This window comes from Calonectris borealis, chromosome 4 (genome assembly GCF_964195595.1).
Source record: "Calonectris borealis chromosome 4, bCalBor7.hap1.2, whole genome shotgun sequence".
Taxonomy (NCBI): Eukaryota; Metazoa; Chordata; class Aves; order Procellariiformes; family Procellariidae; genus Calonectris; species Calonectris borealis.
Genome location: NC_134315.1, coordinates 45,134,674 through 45,162,551, shown reverse-complemented (window position 1 = coordinate 45,162,551; position 27,878 = coordinate 45,134,674). Strand labels below are relative to the sequence as shown.

Sequence of the window (27,878 nt, the reverse complement as noted above, 5' to 3'; positions counted from 1 at the left end):
AGAGGAAGCACTGCAAAACTTTTCAATAAACAAAACTATATAATATGCAACTGGAAAACATTGGCCTTTCCCACACAGCAGTCAAGGGATAAACAATGTAGGAATTCAATGCAAAATTCATCATTTTCCTAAATAAAAGCTTGACTTTCTTGCCTTCATTCTTTTCCATGTGTTGATACCTTTTATTTGAATGTAACTTGCAATTCCTGCTTTTCAGCTTGCCTGAAGGTCGGAAAACTGAAAAAATCATACATACTTTCTCTGCTTTCGCATCTCTCACCAGTTGTGTTGGCAACAGAATTCAGATAGGAAAAACACGAAAAGACAGTGCCGCAGCCTAGCTGTTGATGAAGAGCAAGGCAGAGCTGACATCTTTCTGCCAGGAGGCGAAGTTCAAAGGACTGTACTAGAAAGGTCCAAACCCTCATGGGAAAACCCATACATAAAGGGCACATTTCACCTTGTTGCAAGTTGGTGACCAGGCTTGCAGAGAGTCAGCTATTTGGAATACTAAAACATCACACTAGACCCCCTTATGGGAACTTGAGCTCTTTCTTCCTACAGAGCTGCTTCATGCGACACCATATCCCTAAGGATAAACGGCAAGCAACACAGAAAAAAATCTACTGAAACTGCAAACCAAATTTACTACCCAAAGTCAGAAGTATAAATACGCCAAGAGCTGGAGGGTCATTTGAAATTCTCTCTCAAGTAATTACTCATCCAATCTCTACAGAAATTCGCCAAGCACGTCCTAGCACTTCCTGCATTAAAATTTTGCGGTGGCTAGTGGCTGCCCAGATCCAAAACAGAAGATCAGTTATGTAGAAAATGATCTCCAGGAAACTAAACCTTTCTATCTGAAAAACTTACTGAAATTTGTACAGCTAGATGGATAATTTTGATAAAAGCAATAATTTTCCAACTGCATGTGAAGCTCTGAAACTTAGAATTTAGGACAAAAATATATCTGTGTTTCTTCACTGAACTTTCCCTAGCAAATATAAACAGTAACACATATGTTAGATACTGCAGTAAGCACCTCTCTTTCCTAAATGTGTATGTTAGAAGCTGTAGCAGAAAGGTAACCTTGTTTGCCTTATTTACATGATCACTTATGAGAGTTTCCATTATAACATGAAAAATACACTTTTTAAAGACTTTCCCCGCTGAAACCTAGGGCACGAAGGGTCTAAATATGTAAGGCGGTTACATATTTGAAAGTTAACTGGCAAATAAAAATTAATTATAGAACTTCATGCTTTGCAAGCATTGCATTTTTTTTCTTGAACATCATTAATTCAGGACAACATAAATGTCTCTCCAAATTAAAAAAGCTCTGAAATTATGACCACTGCCAGAGAAGAATCTGACCCCGAACGGGTTGCCTGAAACAGAACATGTGGTCGCTCTGGTGGGGATCACAGGCACTGCTGCTCCAGGTTCGCCTCTTTGTTTTCCTATTAAAAAAAAAAAAAAAATATATATTTCCTAAATGAAGCTTAGAATCAAATTTACTTGTTAAGGCTGGAAAACAACTGAAAAATAAATGCAACTTCAAGCCCATTTAAATAAAAAGGAAAACCCATCAATACAGTTCTGTAGGTAACTGATGAAATCATCATTTGTTTAGGACGGACTTTAAGATTATTCAGGTGTGTGGCTGGTATTACTTTCATTGTATTAAATGAAATCAACCCTACAGATTGTAGGGTACAGAAGTAAGACAGACTGAAGTCTACCAGAGAATGTTCTTCCTTTTTATTATTATTCTAATAATTATCACTTGTACTGCAGTAAGACCCCAGAGATGCTGCCATGGACACAGCAAACCTTCTTCCCAGTTTAAAATTAAAGAAAATGTACTTTCTAGGTTGTGCATCTCTGTAACACACGCGGAAAACCTCTCAAACAGGCAAAAAAAAAGTCAAAATTATACAAGGTTTAGCCTAGTCTGAGCCGTCCCCCATTTCCTTTCCTGGAGCACATCTGTCTCCAGTGTCAGGTTACTGGTGCACATTCCTTCTGCCTGATGACCACCATTTTCTTCTGGAGCACTGTCACCCCCCAAGCAGGAAAGGCAGCTGAGCATAAACAGGCAAGGAAGTGGATTTTCTTTTTCTCCAGAAAAAGCATAAAAAGCAAAAAAGGAAGAATGGGTTTTAGTTTCTGAGTAGGTTTTCATTTCCAAGCTCAGATTAAAATCATGTCAAAGTCCATCATTTTCTCATGAAATCATAATTTTTGAGGTAATGAGTTTTGTCTAGAAAAAGTAGTCGTCACGATTATAGTAAATGAAGAAGGCAAACATTATATTTGGCTTCTGATGCTGTACCCTGGACTGAAGAAAAACCATCCTTTATATTCGTGGCTGGCGCATAGACCCAATAAAACCATGAGATGATAATCCCGATGAAATTTGTGGTGGAAAAAAACACATTACAGACGCCTAAACATTTAAAAATTTATCCCTTTGAGCATTTCTTTGCCAACTTTTTCCCCTCAAGCAGCAACTCACATAATTTTTTTGCGCTTTTTCTTTCATTCGTTGCACAGCTCATATACCGTCTTGCAATGTAATAGAAAGGAATTAGGAAAAGTCTAGAACTTTTCCTAATGACATTTGCCATTGGACTTGATTATTTGCTTCACCAAATTCTTTTGAAGTAAACGTTTTTATCCCTGATCTTGTATGGTTAGTGAAATAATCCCTCCGGATCAGCAGGATGGATGAATTTGGGGAACACCAAGTTAGAAAATCTGATTAGAAACTCTGATATTAAATCTTATCTCACACTTCGAAGCCAAAATCAACAAGAATTTCCATAGTTATCATCACTCTGCTGACATTCGGCATGTCTTCTCATAGCACAGTAGAGATCCACAATGATCAATGTATTTTTATGGATCTCTAGGAGGGGAAGAGGTATTATCCAAGAGGGTAAGATACAATCCAAGAGATTGAAACCAGTATTTCCATATATAACAATTAATTCCTGTACTTGAGAAGCTTGATATATCTTTTGGCATTGACAGCATTCAAAACCTGTTCTCAAAGATTAGTGACAAGCACTGTTTCTCACTAGAGTTTATAATCATGTGCTGGCCTTCAAAGGAAAGGTAAGATTCAACTTCTGACTAGCAGTCCAATAGGGTATGCTAATTAATCCCTTACTCCTCACTAGGAAGTGCCCAATTATCTTTCCCTCCTGCTGTTATCATCCAGCTCTGCCTATTCTACTTCTTATTACTATGAATTTTCCTGCTTTACTATTTTATCTTTTGTGCTTCCGATCCTCTCGCACTATAACTCTTGTCATATACATCTGTTCTCAGAAAAAGGCATCTTTCTGTAAAAAAGCATCTACACTCAGTCTTTGCATCTCCCTGCAAAATTTGACTTAAAAATGTAACAACACTTGCTCTCTCATTTAAATTATTGAAAGATTTTATATTTTTCTATATATGACAAAATAATTTCATATTCCCTCAGTCACTTTTCCCTTGTTTCTCCCAATCTTATTCTTAAAAATGGCATAATGATTTCAAATTATTTTTCCTCAAATAAATAAATAAATAGGCTGTAACAGACACTCTGTACTGAAAACATCATGCAGAACAATTTATATCCTGTGAAGTGAGACAGTACTGAATATGACTTACCAAAATATGTCAAGCAAAAGACAATATCATGTGTGTTGCTTACAGTTAATCCTTGATATCCGGGAAAGGCTGTTCTAAATTTTCCTTGTTGTAACTTTTGAATTTAGTTCTGCTATGTGCTAACTGTGTTTTTCACTTTCTGGACGTAAACTGATAATTTGACTATTTTGATCCTATCACGGGGAAGGTAGGGAATAGAGTACCTGCTGGAAAAATAGCAATGACATAGGTAATAAATGCTGAAACCATCATCCTTTTATCGTGTTCCTTTCAGATTATAAAAGAGAAGTGAAGCTTTTTATTCAAAGGACTACCTCTTCTAGCTCATAAAGCATTATCTACAGACCTCCAGCTTTCCTATGTATTTTACATTCCTTTTCCTCTAAAGCCAATTAAAAAAAACAACCAACCAACCAACCAAACAGCAAACCATGAAAAAAGCAGAAACATTACATCGCTACATTTTGCCTAGTTGTTCTTTGCCTAATTTCAAGTAGTGGTATGCCATGTGAAAGTAAGTACCCGAAGGAAATCTGCTTGCAAAAGAACTATAAATTCTAGAGTGGGTCTGTAATAATACGTTTTAGAAATTTCTTCAGTGGGTAGTCATCAAAATATTACTATATCTTACACGAAGATTACAATAAATCTGTGATGCTCATGTTATAGTGACTTGGATTCATATAAACCTTTGTAAACTTTTGCAGAGGGTAAGTGTGGATTGAATAGCTCAAAGTACGCTAAGGTTTATATATATATATATATATATATGTAAATATGGCACTTAAGTATTTTATCTTACTCAATTCCCTGAAAATGTAATGTCTCCTCAGGATGCCTGTATATGTCACCAAATACGGTGCAGAAGAGGCCTAGACAGCCCGAGGGACTGGCAATGGTCTATGCATTCTTTCTGCCCCTTTAGCTATTTACAGAGTCCCTATCACTTTGAAGTCTATACTACTTTTCACCTTAAGGTTATGAGTCTGAACCTTATATAGCTCACCGCTGAATGAAAGTCATCATCATTTACAGGGCTGTATGAACCCTGTGGTGGCCAGCGTGTTCTCATTCATGGTGAACAAGCGAATGCATCCCTAAAGGCGTCCCTGCAGAGACGGCGCCCGAGTGAGATTTAGCATATTGAGGACGTAACCCTGATTCTGTCACAAACTTGCTGTGTGAGCTGGCCACACCACTTCTCCACCACCTTTCTAGTTGAAGTGACACACTTTTTAGGACAATTCTGTCACTGGCACCATGGGACCCTGATTTCAGCTGAGCTAGTGACATCAATATTAACAGAAGTCTAGTTTAAAGGCCAGAGATTGTAGAGAGAAGACATAATGACCACCAACCTGAACAGATGAACACTGGGAAGCGTGTGCTGCTTATGACAGATCAATGTGATCAATCGGCAGAGAATTTCCTTTGTTACTGTTTTGTCTGAGACATCTTCCTCAGCAGTCTTAACATCATTTTAAAATAACAACATTAACAATTATTCCCACCATGTATTCAAACTGCAAGTTGTCTTTTAATTCATACAGACATACTTCACCTAGACAAATCGAGTAACCCAGTAACGATGTATAACTCTATGAGGAGGGACAAGCATGCACCATTGAGTTAAACAGGCTTTTAAAGAAAATGGGAAAACCCGCAACAAGGGAAAAAATACAAGGGCAATTGAATTTAAAAAACTTTATATTCCTCTTTTTAGGGAATTAGGCAAAGGACAACTTTTGATAATACTTATCTATTAATAATAGTAGTATTTCATCTATGCAGAAATGTACTTTCCTGCTATTTTAAAACACAAACTTTTTCCAAAACTGGACAAAATATCATTTTCCAAATCACTAGGTGCTATTCCATCCCAAGAAATCAGCAGGCTGAAAATAAGAAAAGGATCAGTCGAATTTTAACTGATGCCAGTAATTCAGTGGATTTCAAAACCACCACTGCTAACACATTTCGCAGGGTTTGTCTGTCTTCTCTTCAGGCTTGCATATCTGCACTTCTATCACACCAGCCGTTTCCAGTGTAGTTTGTTAAAGCGCGCTCTCACTATAATCTAGTAAAAACATAACGCGATGTACAGGTGAGCTGTGCAAACGTAACGGCCTACCCGAAGCTGCTTTCCCCAAAACGGCACTGTTGTAACAGTTACATCGTGTAATTTTTTTTTTTTAACCATGTCGGGTAAAACAGAAGTATCTCGCAAATGAATTCCAGAATATTCTGATCCTTTAAAAATACTTGACGGTACAAAAGACACCCATTAGCCTTAACTGCTACCAGTTTCACTTTGAATAGCCACAACTTCGCAGCTAGTTTAGAGAAGAGAAGGCACTTGAGCTGCCAGGAGGGCCGTGCATGGGGGGGACTTCAGAGCCCTCGCCTTCAGGGGGGACAAAGGGGGGAGGATTTCCTGCCACTGCCGTCGCTTTCTGCATGTGGGACCAATATGGGCAATGCAAGGTTTAAACAGTTGCAAATGGGGGAGGGAACATCGGGGCTTGTTTTACATATTTTTTCCTGCCTGCGTTGAATTTAAAGTGAAGTCGCTGCATTGTTCAGGAGGCTCCTTGCCCCTAATGCATTGACAGAAGCTACTGTTTACACGGACTTTTCATTCCTGCATTGTTTGCTTATGGAAAATAAGGGGGAGTGACAAAAAAAAAAAAAAAAAAAAAGGAAAAGGAGAAGGGAAGAGGGAGGCACTGACCGCAGTGCAAACCAGGAACCTTGCCCCTGCCTGATCATTAACCTTGCTGGAACACGCCACTGGCGGCTGGCTCCCCAGCTTGTCACTGGCATGTGAGCCAGGCGGGGGCGGGGGGGCTGCCGCGCTGCCGGCCTCTTACAGCCACGCGGGCCGGTATTCCATACATTTCTTCGCTTATATACCTACACACACCCTCAGAGCGCACCTCTACGCTGACCGCAGACATGAGGCTCCAGCTGCTCCTTTGTATCGTGCTTTTCCTCCTGGCTAGCCTCCTCCCCGCCGGCGGGCAGAGGCCGGGTAAGCGATGCCTCGGCGTGACCGCGTGTGCGGGGGGTGCGTGGCTGCCGCGGGCACCTCCGGCGTGTTTGCCTAACCGCATCCGACACGCTCTTTCTGCCCTCCGGGACGGGTTTGTAGCTCTCTGGCTTCCGTTGCCGCGCGTTTTACGAAGGGTTTTTGCAGCCTGGATGTGCGCGCTTCATCTCTACTTACGGGATGGCGCATCAGGTATCTCAGGAGTCTGGCAACGTGAGGGGGGCTGGAGTAAATCAGGGCTTAAGGTAGGCAGCCGCGGCAAGCCTGCTCCCGGGGAAGCACAGCCGGCGCGGGAGAAGCGGCGGAAGGCGCCGGGGCCGGGGCCGCCCCGTCCCGGGAAGAGCAGGACCGCTCGCCCCCGCGCCGCGGCTACTGGGGCACGCTGCCGGCGACCTCCCCTCACGCCCTGCTTCCCTCCCTTTCTCTCCCTCCCTCTCTCTCCGCAGCCAACCTGGCCCTGCGGAGGAAGCTCCACCGGCACGGCTGCTCCCACCGGCGCTGCATGCCGCTCCACTCCAGGGTGCCCTTCCCCTGAGCCCCCGGCGGAGCGTGGGCGAGGTAACTCGCGCGTGTCGGGCTGCAACGCCAGGAGGGCGCGGCGACCGCCGCCTCCCTGCGAGGCGCTTCCCGAGGCGCTGGGTGGGTTGCGGCGGGGCGCGCTCTCCGCAACAAGCACGTTTCCTCATTTACACCCGCGTTTCGGAACAGTTTAAGAGGCATTTGACACGAAGCAGGCCGAACCACGGCGCGAGTTCATCTGCTCTCCGGCGGTTTGTTCTGAAAAGAGGGCTTCGGGCAGGCGCACGGCGGGACGCGGGGCGGCCGCTTCCCCCCCAGCTCCCGGGCGGGCGCCCAGCTCCGCCCGGGGCGCGGGTCTCGCCTCCCGCCGCCGCCGCGTTATCCCCCCCCCCGGCCACCGCTCCCCGCGCAAATGCCTTCACCGAGGCAGAGTGGGAAATTCCTGGAACTGCTAAACAGGACGAACTACTGCCCTGCAAACGGTTAAGACTATCGGCAGGGCTGCGGGGCAAGCAGTGCCACGAGTGTAAAGGAGGCACAAAGCGGCAGCTGGAGAGGATGCTCCGGGGCTTCAAGCACCGACACTTCGTTCGTGTTGGATGCAGGGCACAGTCACCTCGCTCTGCTCGTCAGTAACATGAAGGTAGTAGCATTTACCCACTTCAAAGGGGACTGTAATTCTTAATCATTGTCAGCAAAAGACTTTGAGCTCCTTGGATGAAAGGCTATACAAGTGCAAAACATTAATGCTTTATAGCTGATGAGGGCATATACATTCAAATACTAAGTGACTGCAGAAGCACACAGGTAGCATATGCAAACTGGGTAGGCATCAAAAGGAAACCAAGGCGCTCTTGCAATTTAAGGATGAATAAAACATGCAGTCAGTAGTTTTGCATCTTCTAAACTCATATATTAAAATAATGTTGTAGCCCCAGGCATGACAGCATCATAAATAAATGATAGCAGAACCTGTGCTCTGTGGACCCAAGATGTTTCAATTTACTAAGCGGTTAACAGTGAAAAGGAGACCAAAGTCAAACTTTTAACAACCCTATACCAAGAATCTTGTCAATGCATGAACTGCCTTGGTGAAAAGAGCCTGCACCACTCCTGAAACAGCCATGCAAAAAGGTACCATTCCACTCTATAGTGCTAGCCTATAAACATGTGGAATGTGCATATGGGATGGTAAACTGGCAAGTTTGTGAGGCTGAAAAAAGATTACCATATCTTAAGTTTAATCTCAGGTGGGCTGCATACTAAGCGGCAGAACTGACCTGCAAGTAGAAAGAGGGACATGCCAGAAGGATGCTTTACCACTGAATGCCATGTCTCCTCACTGCATTCGTTTCAATAAGAGACAGATTAAATGAGATTCCCTCATCAGTTTAAGCATAAACCTAAAAAGATAAGCAATCAGATCAATCCACTCAGCATGCAGAGACTAAATGACAGAGACAGTGGAATTCAGGTCCAAAAACTTCTTGAATCATTTCTGAATGGCTTGCTTCAGTGCCTAAGAAAAGTAAATTTAATCCCCCTTCCTCCAGTTCAGCATCCATAATCTGGAGATTGGCTGTGCAGAACGCATCTACGTTTTCTCTAACGTGCTCTGAAACAGCATATAATGCATTTTGCCTGAGACTGCAGTAGCTGCACAATACATGTGCACTTACACTGGAATTATTTTCCCTACAGAACATCAAGATAAAAGCTATTTTCGGTGTTACCTCCTTTTATGTGGGGAGCCGATTTCTTGTAACAGAAGTCAATGCTGAAGAAAAACAGTGTACTTATTCATTCATAATATATTTTCTAGACATTTAGCTACAGATAATTCTGCTTCATAAAGCTTCTTTAGAAATCCATAAATCTTGACTGGAGAATAAGGGATGACAGGCACCTGAACCAACTCTAGTCATCATTGTGGGTGCTCAGCTCCTTTATCTTAAGTAGGATTTACCATCTACATTTACATTCCCTTCCAGTTTTAGTCCTAATTCAGCAAATATTTACATGCCTGGGTAACTTGACTCATGTGAGTAATCTTATTGATCTCAATGGAGTTGTACATATGGATAAAGCTATTTGCAGATGCAAACAGGATAGACCCTTAAGCCTGAATTTCAACAGGTGGTTGGAAACCAGGATGAATGTAGCAGGATTCTTTTTCACAACAACATTTAAATGATGAGGGGATTGAACTTGATTTTTCCTCAGTTACATAGGCAAAACATGGGACAAAAAAAGTGGAAAACACCTGTATGTTAGAGGCCGCCTTGCTTGTGGCTTTTTGATTGTTTTTTCTTAACCTTTTTAGCTGAAATTTCCAAATTAAGAAACATTATCCCAAATTTCAACCATGTATTGTTGAATATATTCTCTTTTGTATGAGACAGTTTATTAAATCTCTCATTAATGGTTATTTCTCTTTTTTCCCACAGCAATTTCACAATGGGCTTTTCAGTGTTTTAAAGGAGCAACAATTAAACCATTAGAGAAGTTAGTCAGAAGTCCAGATCGACAACAGCTGACCTGGTAGAGCCACCACAGTCCCATCTTCAGCAGTCCTGTCTGTCACATTCTGCAAGACCTGGAACAAAGGCCCCTGCTCACACCCTAGGAAGCGGGGGAGGGTGGGTGGGAGAAGAAATGGAGGGTGGTGATGGGAGGATGTACATGAAACTCATCTGGTCGAAACATTCCATATAAATTCTTTGGCTCTCATAACGACCAGTGGAAGTTAAAGACCAAGTCAAACATCAAGTATCCGAGATGGATTTCCAGTGGCATTAAGAAGGATCTGTCCAAGGGGACTTTTAATGGTCTGTACTACTCAGATTGAGAGAAATTGGACATGCTGTCGACTATTCAACTCAGGCTGTGCGCAGGGCAGTATTTAGGGGGAAATAACGTCAGACTCCAGCACAGAACTGTGAAAGTCCATTTTTTGTTTATACTTTTATATATTAATAATATATACATATATGTTTTAACACCTAATGTTACATCTTTATGGAATTACCTTAATAATAACGTAGAATGTATTACTGTAATAGTACCAAAGTCCGCACCACACTAGTGGTCCTATTGGCTTCATGTACAGTAAACATAGTAAGAGTTTACAATATAAGAAAGCAAAGGGAGTATTATCCCTCTCATTCTATAGATAGAAAATTGAAGCACACCGAGATAAGAGATTAGCCAAGGGTCACGCAAAACTGATAACTCGGATCTCTCAAGTCAGGCCTTAAGGTCAAGCCCATCCTCCTGTCTAATGAGCTGTTACTGCAAAGCCTATCATTTGTTTTCTTAAACTGGGCTGCCAAACCAGACAGCTAAAACATACTTGAAAATTCAGTACTATGGAACTATTTGCCTAATAGTAGTTTTCCTAAAATACCCGCTACAGTATTATAAATAGAGCATAAAAATAGACCACTGAAAAGAAACCTTTGTTTGGTCAACCCCAGTATTGCGTAGTACTCTATTCCTGTAATTTAAATGAATGGGATATTTGGAACACAGCACTACAATGAACGAGAACTTCAAACAGAAAACAGGCTGTTCTTTTCAGCACTGCAGGTCAAGAATACACGGAGCTTTTATTTTACTTTTTGTCTTCAAAAATATATGCTTCACATCTCCTTTTTATATCAGCAGAAATTACAAACCTACATATAAAGCAAAACACGGTAGCCCTTTCATTAGCAGAACTAAACCAAACCTGAAAATAAGTCATACCCAGATTTTTAAGTCACTGCAGTAGTCTTGAAATGTCAAGATTTTTTCTAAGTTGCATAAAGATGAGCGAAGATTAGTAGTGTCCCAATTTACCTCAAGTATTAGAATTTTGTCCTGCAACACATAGTTTCTAAGTGGTAAAAGAACAGCAATCAAGAAAGCCATTAAAATTTAACATCACACCCTGTTCTGGACCTTTGGAAAATAATTAGTGCCATAAAAAGACAGTCAGACTTGTCTATACCAACAAACAGCCCTGCAGGTAAACCTTTGGAGTTTTGAAAAGAGCAGTTTTCCAAAATTAGAGGCATACTACAACTAATTTTATTCTTTAATTATTTATTTAACTTAGCTTTCACATGTTTCCACGGCTATCTCTGTTAAAAAGTACAGGCAAAGAATATGGAAAAGCAAGAAAGGTGAAGAGTAACTATTTAACAGTTATGTTTTATAAATGAGTATATGGATTTAGTGTGGCACTGGATATTTTATATAACCATAATTACTCAATTAACTTTGATAAAATTGTAAGAAAAACATAATGTATCTATCAGAGAGCTATATATGCATGTTCCCTTATGGATGTAAAAAATAAATAAAACAAATACCAAAGTGTCCTAGGAAGCCATTGTCAGTCTACAAAATTATTGTAAATGTCTGGTCTTTTTAGACATGCTGATACCATAAAATCTTCTTTAAAAAGGCATTGATTGTGATCTTTGATAGGTATGTTTATAAACTAGCTGGTTGATTGTATATTTTGTAAAAAGATAGTATGCACACCAAATAACAATGTCTCTTTTTAAATAAACTTCGTACACTTTTCAAAATTTATATTCTTCAGCTGTCAACAGCAATGTATCTAAAGAAAATGGAGAATTTGTCTCATTTCCCTATGGATTCACACCTTGTTTCCAGCTGAGCTGGACTTACCTTTGACTTTGTTGAAATTACCCATTTTCATTTGATTTGTGCAACATAAGCTTCATCTAGTAAAAACCATTTTGCACAATAACAGTGTGATTACATATATAAACATGAAGCATTTGGACACAGTGCTGCAACAGCTGAACTGACTGAACTCTCCATGTACATGTATGTGTACGTTTAAAGGACATTTGTAGAAATACAAATTGCTGGGTATTGAAACTCAGAATTGACATTTGCATGGATGCAATCTAACAGAAGACTTGATCCAAAGGTAAATTCAGACCTCAAACTCCAAAAGCCAAAATGCAAGTTTCTGAAACTTAGAATTAAGTCCTTGTCTTGTAGAGTTACATAGGAAAATTTTAAATTTTATTTGAAAGTCCGATTCATTAAAGTCTTTTAAATTACATTGGCTATTTTAGAGTGAAATACAAAATGATGTAACAGCAGGTCAAGAGGAAATAGAGGTAAATGTAAGGCTGTGGTGAGAAACAGCAGATTAGTGTGTTCCCAAAGGATAATAAACAATTCACCTCTTCCCTTTCCAGTATAGAAAAAAGGAAATTATAGAAGAATAAAGACTGGAAATATTTCCCTTACACCACATACATATGCTATAAATATCTCAGTGTCTGTACACACAAAGCCAAATTTTGCTAAGGGTCACATAAGATTTATATCAGCATCAATCCGGAGAAGCATGGTAAATAAGTTTCAAATGTTTAACTATCATCAGTCAAGTATAATTAGCATACTGATCTCTCACTACTGTTGATGGCCTTTATCTTTCTTGCTAGTGATCAAGCTGCAAAATATTTGTGCAAAGTGGGAAACACTCCAACAGCACAAACAGTGTGATCTGTCTTACGCTTTTAGGGGTTTTTGCTAACCAAAGTCATTCCAACGCAGAGGATGTTTTTTCTCATCTCGAGTTACCTCAAGGTTAGATTGTTGTCTATCCAAGTGCGCTTGGTCCTTGATACTTTCTTTTTTAGATTAAGAATGACCTTCAGTGGGGCAAGCCTGCTTAACTGCATATTCACATGGAACCTTAAAGCATGAAAATCCCATTAAAATCTTTTGCAATCAGCGATTTCCTTTGTGACGTGAAATACTGAAGCGTTTATATAGAATTTCCACTATGAGCTATTCAGAAACAGAAAAACAAATATCAACTGAGAGTTTTTCCCTTATATATGATGTGCATTTGCAAGAGATCACCACAATGTCTTTTCTTTAATGTGTACAAAATATTTAGCACACTTCAGCATTTCATCTAGAAACTATTTAAAAACCCAGTGTGAACATTTTTTGGGCAACGCTGAATCTTTTGTTTCTTAGGTGGTCTGAAATACTTGTTTTCCCAAACCTGAAAACCATATAAATGCAACATTATTGGGAAACATTTCTTCTTTCATTATCTTCTTACTGCCCCAGTTGCAATCCACTAGATCTTACCAAGTTAAGACCTTAGACCTGTAAATATATATGCACTTCAGCAGCTGTAATTACATAAAGAGCATCACTAATTTCTTCAGCTTCTTCAGCAGACGTTAGAAAGTGAAAAGCCATTTTTTCTTCAGAAGTTTAAAGATACCAAGAAAACAAGATACAGTGGGGGTATGATGAAGATCTAAAAATGAGGGTGGTTGTTGCAAGTTGTTAATCATTTGTATACTTATGAAGAGCTATGATTTACAGAGGGCAGGAGATGTGCATGTTCACACATGGCAACCTGCACTTTGCTTTCCAGCTGCCACATTCCATGGCAAGCAATACTTGCCGTAACAGTTTCTGGCTGGTTTTAAGCCTCAAAACTGAGCTGCGAGAACTTCACATAACAGAAAATCTGCACACATTGCCCACTGGAACAGTCTTCATCAGCTGTACATGAGCTTAGAAATGACAGAATTCATTCACTAATTTTCCTTAGTTGCATTTATTGTGCATGAACTTCACAGTCACATTTTACTGCTTTTCATAGAAATTATATAAATTGATATACACAACCACATCAAAACCTGAGTTCTAAAACCAAAAACTTTTGTATTCCTCACATGTATACTATAAAATCCTGGCTGCATTTTCAAGAAACAACAGTTAAGGAGAACAGTTCAGTGTTGGATAGCAGCAAAACCTCCAATACTTATTGCTTTCCTTTAAATGAGACAACCCCCATGTTTGTTGCACACTAAACAGTTTAGTTATTTCTGAAGTTGTGCCCTAGGACCAAAGTAGGATGAAATAATTTTCTTTTGTTTTTCTTATACTCAACTACAAGACCAGTCCTCATGAGAGTTTCCTTCCCAGTTTTGACCAGTGATTATCCTGTCTCCCCACAGAGGTATTGGCTTCTAAAATAATTCTTGGTCTACATTGGTAGACAAAGTAGTACCCAGAACAGAATGGTTCTTTTACCAACCTTCCCAATAAATCCATGAAATAGAACCAAAAATTCTTGTTTCTCCAACTTCTAGAAGACCTTTCTGTCTTCTGCTGCTTTTCACCTCCCCATGTACACCATTTTAGCTTTTGAATCAAGATGCTGACATTTTTTGAAGAGTCAAAGTAAAGAGCAAGGATGCATATAACTGATGCATCTTTAACAAGATCTTTAAACCCATTCAACACAACTTAGTTACTAGGTAATGAAAAAGCTTACTCTTGAGTATTTTTTGTAATACGTTAGTTCAGTCAGCAGAGTAGGAATCTTGTTGATTATTAGCTGACACAGACTCCTAATAACAGGAAAGTCATCAGCCCTGAAGATCCCTCTTACAGGTTTTAAAGCCAGAATTCTGAACAACTGCCCAAATTGCTTATCATGCCATTGTTTGTACCACACACTTGTATGCAAGATTTGCCATTCTAAGCCACCGACCGCTTTTTTTTTAAATCCTAAATTGGGTGCCAAATTTCCCCACTGGCACAGGCAACAGTTTCATTCCTTTTCTTGACAAAGGAGAAAAGGAGACCAATCTAGAAAGCAAGTATCTACTTGTATAGGATTATTGAAATACACCACCTCTAACACTGGAAGTAATGAGACTCAGTGACAGAACACATCAGCACTAGAAACTGAAAAGATATCCTTTAAAAAGTCAGATTTTTCTAGAGGGGGAAACAATCTGTATTCTAGAAATATAGAATACTTTGGTAGTTTGAAGCTTAAAGGTTACAGCAGTACAAAATAATAGCAACAACTGAACAAAGTTAAACCATTACCTCAGGTCCAACTTCAACCTATTAGGAATTAAAAATCCTTGAAGCTCCAGGACTTTTTTCAGAACTGATGATTTGAAGAGAGTCAGAGTGTCCAGTTGTAATAGGTTTATAGTGTATGCAGAGCTCATCCTTCCAGCTTAACTTGTATTTCAAAATGTGAAAGATGATTGAAGAAGTCATGGGTACAAATCAGTCTGGATATTACATTACCTCATGTTCCCTCTAGAGCTCCAGCAGCAGTTTTCCAAATGCTGTTAAGTTTTGATTTGCTGAGATGTTAGTGCCAATAGTCTCTTGCTGAGTAGTGCATTGTGTCGCTGAAGATATTCTATTACGTCTCCTTGCTTCTCAACTATCTCTTCTAAACTTGAATTTTCCCTTGAAATAACAAAAGTGAATATGAGTTTCACTAAGTGACAGCAACTTTGTAACAGACAAAATGTCAGAGCTAATTAACAAATATTTAAACAAGTTGCTTCCTTCAGTTTTACTTTTGTTGATCCCAACTAAGTTTTGAGGGACGAGGCAATCTACAACACCTTTATGTTTAACCTCCATTTTGCATGAGAAGTCAGGAAGAGAAAAAAGTTTGGCTAAACTTCATGTCACATACATAATCAAGTTACATATTTCCTGCTAGACAGTTACAGAAAAGTTCTAGCAGTATGAGGGTTCTTACTGTTTAACAAACTTAAAGCTAGTGAACCAGACAACATGCTAGAATTGTACTAAGAAATCCGTGGCACCTTTTCCAAATATGTTAGGAAGCTTATTTTAAGCAGGCATAGTATTTCTATTCAGCTGTGGGGATCGTAAGCTGTTTAAGATAGAAATTTCCTGATTAACCTGCATTATGTACTACTATATACAGTGATATTATCTGTCACAATACTATAACAGCATCAGCTCCAAACAGTTGTGCTATTTCAGATCTACCTCATGTACAGCTAACCTCCCACTTGAGATACCTCCAGCTTTCAGACATCCTTCATTTTAACTAGGATAGTAATACTGCAACATTAAGTAAAGCCAAGTTAATTGAGAGAAATCTATAAAAGTACAGAATTTTGTCAAATTTATAACTAGGAACTTTTAAGAATACAGCAAGAACAAGTACCTATGCCTGAGCTATTCCAGTCTTCCCTTACACATTATTTCTTCCTAGCTGACTTGGGAGTCTGCCCTTTCAGTACACACGTGAGCATCTTGGAGCTTAGAAAGTTGCTCCTCAGCCTTGCAGCATTTTATGGAGGAACATTGCCCTTTTCATAGTTCTTAGAAAGTGCTGAGGAGGATAGCTAGAGTGGAAAAAAGTTTAGGTCCAATTAAAAACCTACTGTAGTTAAGCTGGAAAAAATAAAGAAAACAGGTTTTGTAGACAGAAAGTTTGAAACTTTAACCAGTAATCTGCACTACCAACTTAAAGCACCAGAAGAGGTCCTGATCGGTAGCTTAGGTTGTAGAGGTCATAATATTCAAAAAACATTCTTATAATCAGGGTCAACTGAAGGGCTGACAGGATTCACTTTTCAATAGACCTTAACTCTCAAGGGAAAGAGAGTCAGAGTTGTATAGAGCTGAATTAAAATAACTGGTTTGCAATCAGTTCTCACAGGAAGTTCGCACTCTAATCAAAAATAATCAGAGTCTTTTCCTCAGCTGGTCATTGTTGCAGACTCGTTCTCTGGGCATTTGAGAATTTCTCAGGGGAGAAGCTGAATGAAAAAGGAATGAGGTCCACCACGCATTCACCATGGTGTTTATATCAAGATGGAAGTCAGACATTGTGTCAAAATTCAAGACAACTCTAAATCCTTCCTGTTTCCTGGACATCTACTTCCAAGTTCCATAAAAGCATGTGCATGCTGCATTTGTGACACCAGTGGAAGTGCTAAAGTATTAGTCATCTCTGCACTTCAACTTTTTATTAAGGCACACATAGAGAAGCAAGTCATACTGTATTAGAAAATTTCTAAATAAATTCTTATATGGAAATCAATGTTAGTTTTGATGATTGTTTTTTGTTAAGTTATACCAGACTTATTTCAGCAACTGGAATGTGTTCAAGAAGTCAGAAGGTACACAAAAGACAAACAAGCAATAAGTCTCAGTGCTTGTGAGGTTAATGTTGGATAGCTTCTGTCTCACTAAGAACTTCCTTACCTCTTAAGTGCCCCACCCACCTTTAAAATTCCTTCCCAAACTGGAAATATGTTCCAAATCCCTTGTTAGAATCTCATGTCCAACTGCTGGCACAGAACAAAGCTGCAAAGTGTTCTTCTTCATCTATCAACTGCCCACAATATGTCTCCTTGCCTGAAACTGAAGAAGCTAGGCTTCTGTAGGTATACTTTAACTGTATAAGACACCAGTATCTCTCCTCAAATTCCCATATAAAGTCAACTAACACAGATTAAGCACAGTTATTTATAGCACATTAGATTCATGCAACCAGCCATAAATGGTCAAATCATTTCTGTCCCCATGTTTGAGGATTTCTGTATCATAACGAATTGCCATTACTACGTAGAAAGTACAAGATTGTGCTACTTCTCATCTGTGCATGTAAAATAGCAGCCTTAAGCATATAGTTTCCTTCAAAACTATTATTCCCACCTCTGCTTTGATTGACAGATTTAAGATTATATGTAAGTCTACAGAAAGTAATGCAATTATATTAGTCAGTGTTACCTACACACTGTGGCTGAACACAGCACAAGATTAATACAGAAAATCTTACCTGAATCCAATTTCTGAGGTAATGTGACTAGGATAGGCATACATCTTTTCTTCTTCAATTATGTCAGGTCTTGGCTTTGCACGATTGAAGTTGCTTATTTTCACTGCAACAAAGTTTTATAAATTAGTTGGAACGAACCAAAAAAAACAAGGAAAGCATTATCACCAGGCTCCAAGGTAAAAACAAGAAATCTGTAACAGAGGATTATAAGATTACTTTAGGACAGGAGATGGAAAGATAAGGGAATCTGGGGCATAGGGAGAAAGGAAAGAAAAAGCAGAATCTATCTCTGCTCATTTCTAGAATGGCTTTGATTATAAGTTAGTGGTGTGTGGGTTTTCTTTCACCCCCCAGCCCTGCTACTTAAAAGACCACAGTGAAGACCTGAATGGGGAAGCTTGAACATAGTTAACATCTGCAAAGTTTAGTCCGTCACCTAAGAGAGGGTGAAACCTTAGTTGCCTTTAAGAGAGTACTGATATTCAGTCTCCAAATTCAGGCCATAAATTAAGCAACATGCCATAAAAAAGTTGTGAAAAGTTTTGATACTAGTATCTAGGTCAGCGCTTCTAATTTAAGCTCTTTGATAAATACTATTTTAACTAGGCTACCTGCAATGAAGCAGCAGCTTGTCTGCCTGTTCTAAAACTAGGGCAGACCCAAGTAGCTCTGATCAGCTTCATATTGTGAACCTTGCAATGTTGGCTATCAAAACCACAAGTCATGCATGGGCACCTGTGAATAAAGTTAAGATTAAATTTAACAGATATGGAATGGGGATGGGTAGGGGTGAGAGAAGCTGTAGGCACCCTCTGCATTATTTCTGGAAGGAAGCCGAAGATATTTGAAGCCATTCAATGTCAGATCCTGATTAAGGGAATGTACCAAGAGACCTGGCATATGCATTGTGGACTCTGCAGTTAGGGCTGCTTGTGAAGCAATACATCTAATGCTACTAAAAACACTACAGTCCAGCTCCGTGAGAAATCCGCACGACTGCAGCAGAGAAAGACTGTCCTAAAAAGTCACTAATATGATGGGGTTTATTACAGGCCACCCTGCTAAAACAATGCTAAGACCCTCCAGAGGTTAACTACAAGTTAGGCTCAAAGGTTACTTATTTCTATAATGGTATTCCTCTACAAACAAAGCCACGAAGGAATGGATGTGGAATTCCCAACATGCATTGTTTGTGGGAATGTTAGTCTTTTATTCAAGTGATATTAGAAGTATGTAAGAAAGTCATTAAATACATATATTTAGTAAACCTTTTAAAGCTTGACTCCCTATCCTATCAATAGCAAACTTACAATAGTAAGTGACATTTAGAGCTGTCTGTATCATACTTCATTCCATGCACATTTGCCTCACTTGAATGATTTATGTATGTCAAGTCTATTATAGGTCAATCACAGAAATTCCTTGTAGATTTCTGAATCCCTGCCTCTGCATCCTACAGCTATATATACATACACTGCTGAATGGACATTTTTAATGCAGTAGTACTTCATAGGACATTGTGCATCGTACAATTCATAAAATAGCTCCAACAAGCAAGAAGAAATATCTAGAATTACAATCAGGTATTCCATGCCACCACTCTCATTTGTTAAGCAGCAATATTTAAACAAAAATAAGTCAGGTACAGATAAGCATTTATACCTCATTCTAGTAGTTAAGAAATAATTATTCCACAGTGGAGAAACAATGTATGAACTGGTATTACCTTCCCTGCAAAATTTAGGAGTAATATACTAACACAAGGAAGGGGTTGATCATGAGCTGCTAGTGTAAAGTGACCTTAATCTCCCCATTGTTGCTCAGCTACATTAGCTGATAGTATCTTAACAGTAAGTGGGATCTGCTAAATGCTTGCCTTGGAGGGGAGCACTCTAACACTGAGCAGAGGACTGCCCTTAAAGTTACCCTACTATAGAAGCTTCATGCTTCCAGTCACATAGTCTGCTCTGTTTGAGAGAAAAAAAATTATCTGAGCATCACTATTACTACAGATTCTCAGGCTATTTTCTAAACTGGCCAAATACATTTGTTTTGCTTCAGTAGAGCTTTAGTTTGATGCTTAAAGTGTTAAAAAAACTAAAAAACACCACTACAGACAAACATGCAGGCAGTGTCTTAGCTTACCTCAACATGTATTGGGATGGAAAACAAGAAAACAAGTTACACTACCCACTGGGAAAGGCATCCTAGGGTGATTGGAGGTCTTCCCCATCTTGACACAAGTGTTAAGTTACATAAAAATTAACTCTGATTTTGCACACCAAGCTTTAGAGAACGAAGCTTAGACTGTTGTTTTGGGGCTGCTGAGGAAATAAGGTAGCTGTTGTTGCTAGAAGAGACTGCCTTACTCCTTCCTAGCAATGCAGCTCTGTCCCTCCTTCACCTTGGTTCCAGGACTCACTGGGCCCTTCTTGAAGCCTCCTTCAGCTGGAAAGCAAAATATTGCACCCCATGACTTCCTAGCATAAGTTGGTTAATGGATTTGGTGGGCACAGGAACTGGCACAGTACAAGCTAGGAAACAAGACCCTTTTGGTGACAAAGAAGCAGAAAATAGTTTGAGAGCTCTTATGGAAGTCCAGGCTCAGACCTTGCTACTATGAAGGTCAGCTTTTTTGCAGTTGCTTATCCTTTTCTGCCAGGGTAAGAGACACACAATGTAACTCTTTGAGCTCCAAGCCTCAGGGTAAGAAATAATGTTTCATTGGAATTCCTGATATTCTATTAAAGTTTTGCTATTTATCTCTTATTTCCTGAGTTTCCCAGGAAAGTAAGTATGTGTATGCAAAGAGGGGATGATCTCCAGCATTCTTGGAATAGTTCTCTAGGACTGCCATGCTTGTGTTCCCTCATCATTGCCTTTATTCCTCCAGAGGACAGTTAGTCTACTTGAGCCATGCTGGTCTATTCAGAGGAAAGCCTGACAAACCTACAGCATTCAGGACTCTGCACGGTTGCAAGAGGAGAACATAGTTTAGAGCTGGGACCTTATTTCTTGGTGCATTTTGATTTCAATGTTGTTGCAGGAGACTCAAGAATAAATTTTATTTCCTAGATGACCAAGCTACTTGGCAGTATTTCTCTGTATGTCATTACATTACTAAGAACATACCAAAGTTTTCTTCTCCAAACGAAAAGACATCCTAGATTAATTACTAATTATGAAATCACAAAAGTAGTCAGATTAACACAAATACTGACCACCATAGAAATGGCTTTTACTTTTTAAGCTTCATGCAGTCCAGAAGGAGGCATTTCCAACATCCTTCCTCCTGTTTGATTAGATGTCAGGAGCAAACTATAAATTTTGCCCATTGCTTTTTTTTTCCTCCCAGAGAAACTAGTGCTACTGAGGTTACTTAGCAAGTGTCATCTCCTTGTTTGTAGCTGTAAATAATCAGAAAGCAGCATCTCAGAAGCAGAGTATAAACTATATAACTCAGGAGTGGGAACTACATGTCATTTAAACAGACATGGACTTCACAGTAAACATATTAGTTTTCTTCAGACAACAAAAATAACTGCATTTTTTATAGTGTCTTGTACCTTTTCAGCATTTTTTTTTCAACCCGGTTATTTTCATTTGACTTAATGCAAGCCACAACCCCAATAGTTTTTAAGATGAGGTTAGAGAAACCTATTTGGTTCAAGCATTTATTAATTAACATTTTAGATCCTCCTGCAATAGTTTAATGGAAAGAGGTTTATCAAGTCTTGATAAATTACACTAAAAAGCAGATAACCTTACAAGCCAACAGTGACAGTACAAAGCAAGGCCTCACAGTTTTATGATGCAGTATCTTGTTTTAGTATTAGCACAGATTCCAAAAGCCACATTTTTTTTAACATTCATTAGAGGGAATCTTCCATTTTAGTGACTTCCATTTTAGTGACAAAGAGGAACTGAAGCTTTTGGGGTGGGACCAGGGAAAGAGGAGGAGTCTGAACAGTAAGGCACATCACACCATCAACTATGCAGGTCCCACATGTAAATCCCAGAAGCACTTCTGATAAAGCCAGCTAGCTCTTACTGCTTCACAGCTTGTGGTGCATGCATTTGAGAACACACTGCTAAACAGACAAGTCTGTTCACAGGACACTTTTGCAACTATTATGCATTTATTGCCACTTCACTGGATCAACAGCTTTGATGTAAACATGCAGTTTTCATTTAGCAGCACTTGGAGACCAATCAAGCCTGACAACCTTCCCATTTAATTTGAAATTGCCTTAGTTCTCTTTCTACAAGCACAGAATCATTCTGTATTTATCATTGCAGTTAAATGTCTTGGGGTACACCAAGTAAGCTACTGTGAGGGCAAACAACAGTTGAGTAGCAGCTACAGCAAGTCTCACTCAAGAAGGCAAAAAGTGCCTCTCACCTGTGTAAATCACCAGGCATATCAGGGAGCTAATCAGCTCCAGGCCCAGGACCCCCAGGATAAGATACAGGTACGCTTTACTGCGATCAGGAAAGGAATGCTGCATGGACAGAATCAAAAGCAGGGCTGCATTACCTAGAAAACAAATGTTATATTTCACAGGTGTAACATTTCATTAGTTGTTGAAAATAACTTAGTACTCTCTCATCCCCAGTATCTGCATTAGGCTGCAACATTTCAGCAACACTTTTCCATTTCATACCATACTTGCCTCTTTGGCTAATTTCCTTAACACAGGTGATGCAAGCTTACAACTGCTGGCAGCAAAATGAGGTTTCATTTCAGCATTTGACTGTAGTGGTAGAGAAATATGTGTTTTCTTATAGATTTTTCTGACTTAAGAGTGGAAAAAACACACTTTAAATACCTAATATACATGTGTGGGCCTAAACAGTTTCTAGCCTTGTTGCTGCTATCCATCCCCAAAACTGCTTGGAGACTATTAATTTCTTTCCATTCCCAAGAGATCACATCAGTCAATTCAAAGTGAGAGGGCATTTTCCTTCAAGTGGTGGATTTGAGTATATTTAAATGAGGCTAATGGAGCAAAACCAAACACCTTCCTTTCACAGAGAGATACTCGCATAGGCTTCCAGTTGCCTGGCTATTATTTCAATACTTGCAAGTTACTGAAAGTTTAACTGAAATGAGCACAATTAGTCAAGGAGAGCAGGTGTTGAATTACAGATCTAACACACATTCTTAATTCTTTACACACCCTCTTCTCCTCTGAAGGAGAGTGTGAAATGTTCTTCTCCTTCCTGTAGAAATGTTATAACCGGCGTCTGCATAAAGCACTAAGTGCTAGTTAAGACTATTAATGTAGCTAGGGGACTGTACAGTTATCTTTCATACTGTGTTAGGCAGCTGAACTGTCAGGATGGAAGTGTCATCAGCAGTGATTAGTATGGCAGGGAGTTTGCAGTAATGGAGCTAACCACCTTCTGAACTATAGATTATTTACATCAGGAGTCCACAGCACACAACTGATTGCACCTGAATGTTTACACATGCCCAGAGTTTCTCTGGTAGGGGAGAAGTGGGCTTCACCTAAGACTGAAGACAGGGCTGAGTATTCCAGATTACATTGCAATAGGCAGAAATAGTCCTTTTACTCTTTTGAAACATCCTTAAGCCTGCTGTAGCCTGATTTTTGTCACTGCACTCCAAACATATCTTTATCTTCAGAGCTCTATCTAGTGGCCAGAGCCTGAAGTTTTGCACCTTCGTCAAGCTGAGTAGCTCTTTTAGTGACTGGGTGGGAAGAAAGCGAGGGGTTTATATCTAAACTTTATATCTAACTTACCAATTCTGGTGAAAAAAATTCTACTCCAGTTATTCAGAAGACTTACAGAAGGGAGGTGGGATTATAAGAGGCAAAAATACTGTAAAAGCCACCACTGTTCCCTTTTCCGCTGCTATTTCTGTGTGAAGAAAAATCCCCTCAAGTTAGATGGATTTTAGATTTGTTGAAGTAGTTTGTTAGAAAAGCTACACCAACTAATTGTACCAACACTTCTTTCAGCTGTCCTGGCCAGTGATGTAACTTAGAATATACAGAGTTAAATCACTCCCATACACAACCCTTTCTCCATAGAAAGTAGAAAAAGACAGTCAGCAGTAGAGCTGAATGTTACACATAGCCCCACTGTAGATTAGAATATTGCTTATTTTACTGATTTCAGACAGCTGTTGAGCAACAGGCAATTCATCTGTTTCTACTGGAATTGCTGAGCTTGAAAAGAGTAGCACACTTCTTGGAAGGACTAGCAGTCTTGCCACATATCCAACTAGACAAATGAGTATGTAAATCGAGATCACTAGCAGCCAAACACTGGCTGAACATTTTATGGCTGAAGACTAGATGCAAATGACTAGATGTTTTACTCAATTTCACACTTGTGGGCATTTTTCCACTACAAAGAGTTCTTTACAACATGCATCTGGCAGGCCAGAAAGGTCAGTCAGGAGGTCCAACCGACTGAAATAAATAGCTTTTATAAATGCTCATAGGCAGGTTTTTAAAAGTTCATAACATACATTTATACATCAACTGTTCAGTCTTTTATTGTGTCACTTTAAAGCTTTAGAAGAAAAAAAAACAAGAAAACAAGTTCAATTCACCTGTGGAGTGTATCAGCAGTGGAAGCCTTTTTAGATGTCTTGTTGATCGGTATATTGAGAAGTAACCTCTGCTTCTGACTTTACTGTGGTGGTGCTGGATATATCGTTCAAAAAACACATGCAGAATCCACAGAATTACTTTTGCAATAATTATGACAGTCTGCACTTTAAGTGGGTGAGTATAGTTTCCAGGGCACTTATCCTGATTTGGATTGGGGTAAGAACAAAACATAGCTGCTAAAAATGCTAGAACAACAAAAGCAACCTGGAAGAGAAGGGAAGAGAGAGGAAAACTCTTAAAGTCAACATTTAACTATAAAAAAAAGACTTATGTAATTTATTCATTATGCATTACTTTATGAATTGATCTTAGAGTTGAGATAATGTATAAAACATTAGACACTTACTACAACCACTACATGTCATTCTAGGAACATACTGATGACTGAAACTGCTAAGTAGTAAGATTGTCTTCCAGGAGGGCAACCAGTCTCCAGCCGAACAGAGCTGAGAATCACTACTCTTCCCAGAATTTCTTCTAAATCAATTTCACTGTTCTGAGTCTCCTTCATAGTGAATTTATCTTATTTCTGGACCCTCTTACTATGCCTTTTTACTTTAATGGGAACTTGATTTATACTCCCTCAAAAAATAAAAAAATCACATCTTTTTAGACTCATTCAATTACACTTGTTACTGCTCTGCAGGACAGCCTCATATCTTAGTGGTACAGTCTCTGTTTCTTTAAACTGACATTTCATAAATGAAAAATCAACCCTTTAGTATATCCATTAAAAATAATCTCCAGGTTATGGCATTAGAAAAAAGTGACACATCATCATAGTAACTTACAAATTAACACTGAGTAGGCATCTTTGCCAGTCGGTAATCATTCTTTAGTATATTTATTATCAGATTTTTCCATTTTGCTCAGAATTTATGTCAGAATGACCAGAATATAATCAGTCAGATTCTATATACACTTGTCCTTTCAGACTAGTGCCATTATGGCATAAGTTTTCCTGTCTTCTAGACTTTTCTCCAAATTTTCATCATCAGCAGTGAGCATCAGCAATCTTTTGGCCAACTAGAATGCAGAGTTTTGGGTGCACATTATCTGGGGTATATGTATACACACGGGGCTTTTTTCTAACCTTTATAGAATGTCTTTGTCATAGAAAATACTCTCTACTGTTTTCATTCAGTGAACAAGAAAATATGGTACTTCCTCATCCTGCTTCATTCTACAGAATAGGAATATTTTAAAATGGAACTGAAAACAAAAACAACCCCCACCAATACAGAAGTAAATTGAGAGCTTCTATATACAACAAAAAATCAATTTGCCTCAAGTCTGCAAAAGTCTAACACCTCTAATATACTTAGCTTAAAAAGTGTCTAGTGTCCTGCATCTTATAACTGACAGAAACACCGAAGATGGAGGAAAGTATCCAATTTTCATTTGCTAGGTTTGTTTCCATACTTAATTCTATGGACATTCAAGAGCCCACCACCCCCTTCCCACTCCCTTAAACTTATTTTTTCATATTTTTGTCATTTCTCAAAGCAACTTTCTTCACAGAAATTAACCTTTCAGAACCACCTACTTACTCTTGATATGAACTGCCCTTAGCTTGCTCTGGTTGTGAACAGAGTTAGGTAGTTGGAGGGAGGAAGAAAGGGGAATAACTTTCCAATAGTCATGAATACCTAAGGGAGATATTATAAAGGACAGACAGGGTAGAAGGTGGGAGGAAGGAAAAAAGAGTGTGTTCTATGTTATCCATAAGACCATTACTTCAAATGCAAATTAAATCCCAAATTGAGATGGGTTAAGTAGCTAGATTAAGTAGTGAAATAAGAGGGAGGGTTATCAACAAAATATTATTTAATCTATTATTTTACCACCTCCTTTTCTTACAAAGCTAAGAATAATCCAGCTAACCCATATTTTATTTGGTCCATTTACTGTGCAGTTTGCCATTTTAAAACAGTAACACATCTAGTTCTACTCCCTCCAGGTGTTAGGAATGTGTTTCAGTACAGAAGATGGCTATATCAAACTGATGCAAGCAAAAATGGCCTAGCATTGCAGCTCTACTAATCCACTACGGCAGTGTATACAAGCAGAAGCAGGTAGCTGGCATTAAGGGTGGCATTTATTAAAGATATTTTGCTTACATTTTAGGGTAGTCCAACAACAGGTGCTTCACCCCAGTACAGGGGATTTTTATAGACAAAAAGTTATTCTTGGAGTAGTATTTAAGTTCAGTTTTGGGGATGGGCGTAGACAGAGGGGATTAAGGAAAGACAGGGTTAGCAAAGAAATTATTTCTAGCCCGTACCCTTCACACTGCTCTCTAGAGTCTCCTAATAGGAGCCAGAAGCCTGCAGAAAAGCAAGGCTTGGCAAAAGGAAAGCCACTCAAAAAACCCAGCCCCACCACACTCCAGCATATCCTACCCACACACTCCAGAATTGTATGTAACTAGGCAGCTGCACTGAAGCAGCTATTTGCTGCCTAACCCTGTATCTTGGCACAGGAGGGTGGAGAAGAAATACTCCAAGTTACGCACAAATTACTTTAGAGATGCATTGCAACTCTACCACATAATACTATGATGGCTTAACTTCTCCAGGATACTTGCCCCTTTGGCAGGCTGTGCATCAGAAGCTAACCTGGTGTCTCCACGTTCCACAAGTTTTGTGCACGTTTGCAGAAGCAGAGGGGAAGGAAATCCAATAAGCTTGTTTTCCCCATCCATCTTTTCAGCAAGGGAGACAGCACCATTTCATGTGGCAATTCTAATGCTGTATTTCACCAATAAGAAAGGATATTTCTCCATTTTGCTCCAAGGACCAAGTAGCCACTGCAGCAGGTTCAGCAACAGCAGCAAGACTTTACCTAGAAAAGTGTGTGTTGACAGAGGCCTCAGCAGTTTTCTCTCTTCACCTCCCCATACTCCTCTCCATTTGCAGGAGAGGGGAAGTGATGAGGACAGAAGAGGCAGCAGTTTCCTAGGACCTGAGTGACTGACATTTGGCTACATCAGTTATGCCAGTAGATAGTAAGGCCCCAAGGCTAGGTGGAAAAACATTTACTGCTCTACTACCAATTGGAGTATCTACCTTTGTAATGCAGACTTCAAGTGCCACCATAAAGGGATGGCACCAGTGTTCTTCTGGTAGTGGAAGGGAATAAGGCTGGATATGCAGTTTCCACTGGGAATTTTGCTGGTTTATTCAGCAGAACAGCAGACGTCTTTCCCAAGTCTACCTGACAGAGGGACATTTCTTGATATTACTAAGAGGCCCACAAAACATTTACTGCTAAAATTAGAAGGGCAGGGCATATTGTTTGAACAGCTTTATGCAGCTGCCCAAAGAGAGACCTTTAGAGGTTGGCATGTGCTTTTAAA

The 27,878-nt window shown here is 39.5% G+C and overlaps 2 protein-coding genes across 7 annotated transcripts in view; one reads left to right on the top strand and one right to left on the bottom strand.

Annotated features, from left to right (window-relative positions):
* Window positions 1-299: 299 nt before the first annotated feature.
* Window positions 300-27,878, bottom strand: part of TMEM192 (transmembrane protein 192) — a 30,037-nt gene continuing 2,458 nt past the window's right edge. For 2 of the 6 annotated variants that reach the window (XM_075149393.1, XM_075149391.1), the window contains exons 3-6: window positions 24,460-24,724; window positions 22,276-22,410; window positions 17,874-17,976; window positions 13,829-15,511 (exon numbers count right to left, since the gene is read on the bottom strand). In XM_075149393.1, coding sequence (XP_075005494.1) covers window positions 15,388-15,511; window positions 17,874-17,976; window positions 22,276-22,410; window positions 24,460-24,724 — 627 coding nt within the window. In that variant the 3' untranslated portion in view covers window positions 13,829-15,387. Of the gene's footprint in view, window positions 1,461-13,828; window positions 15,512-17,873; window positions 17,977-22,275; window positions 22,411-24,459; window positions 24,725-27,878 lie in introns of those variants that run through there. The other 4 variants (XM_075149395.1, XM_075149394.1, XR_012673522.1 and 1 more) reach the window with 3 other exon arrangements.
* APELA (apelin receptor early endogenous ligand) lies at window positions 5,985-7,306 on the top strand. The gene is made up of 2 exons (XM_075150574.1): window positions 5,985-6,694; window positions 7,159-7,306. Exons 1-2 carry the CDS (start codon window positions 6,619-6,621, stop codon window positions 7,245-7,247), a joined length of 165 nt encoding a protein of 54 aa, XP_075006675.1. The 5' UTR covers window positions 5,985-6,618; the 3' UTR covers window positions 7,248-7,306.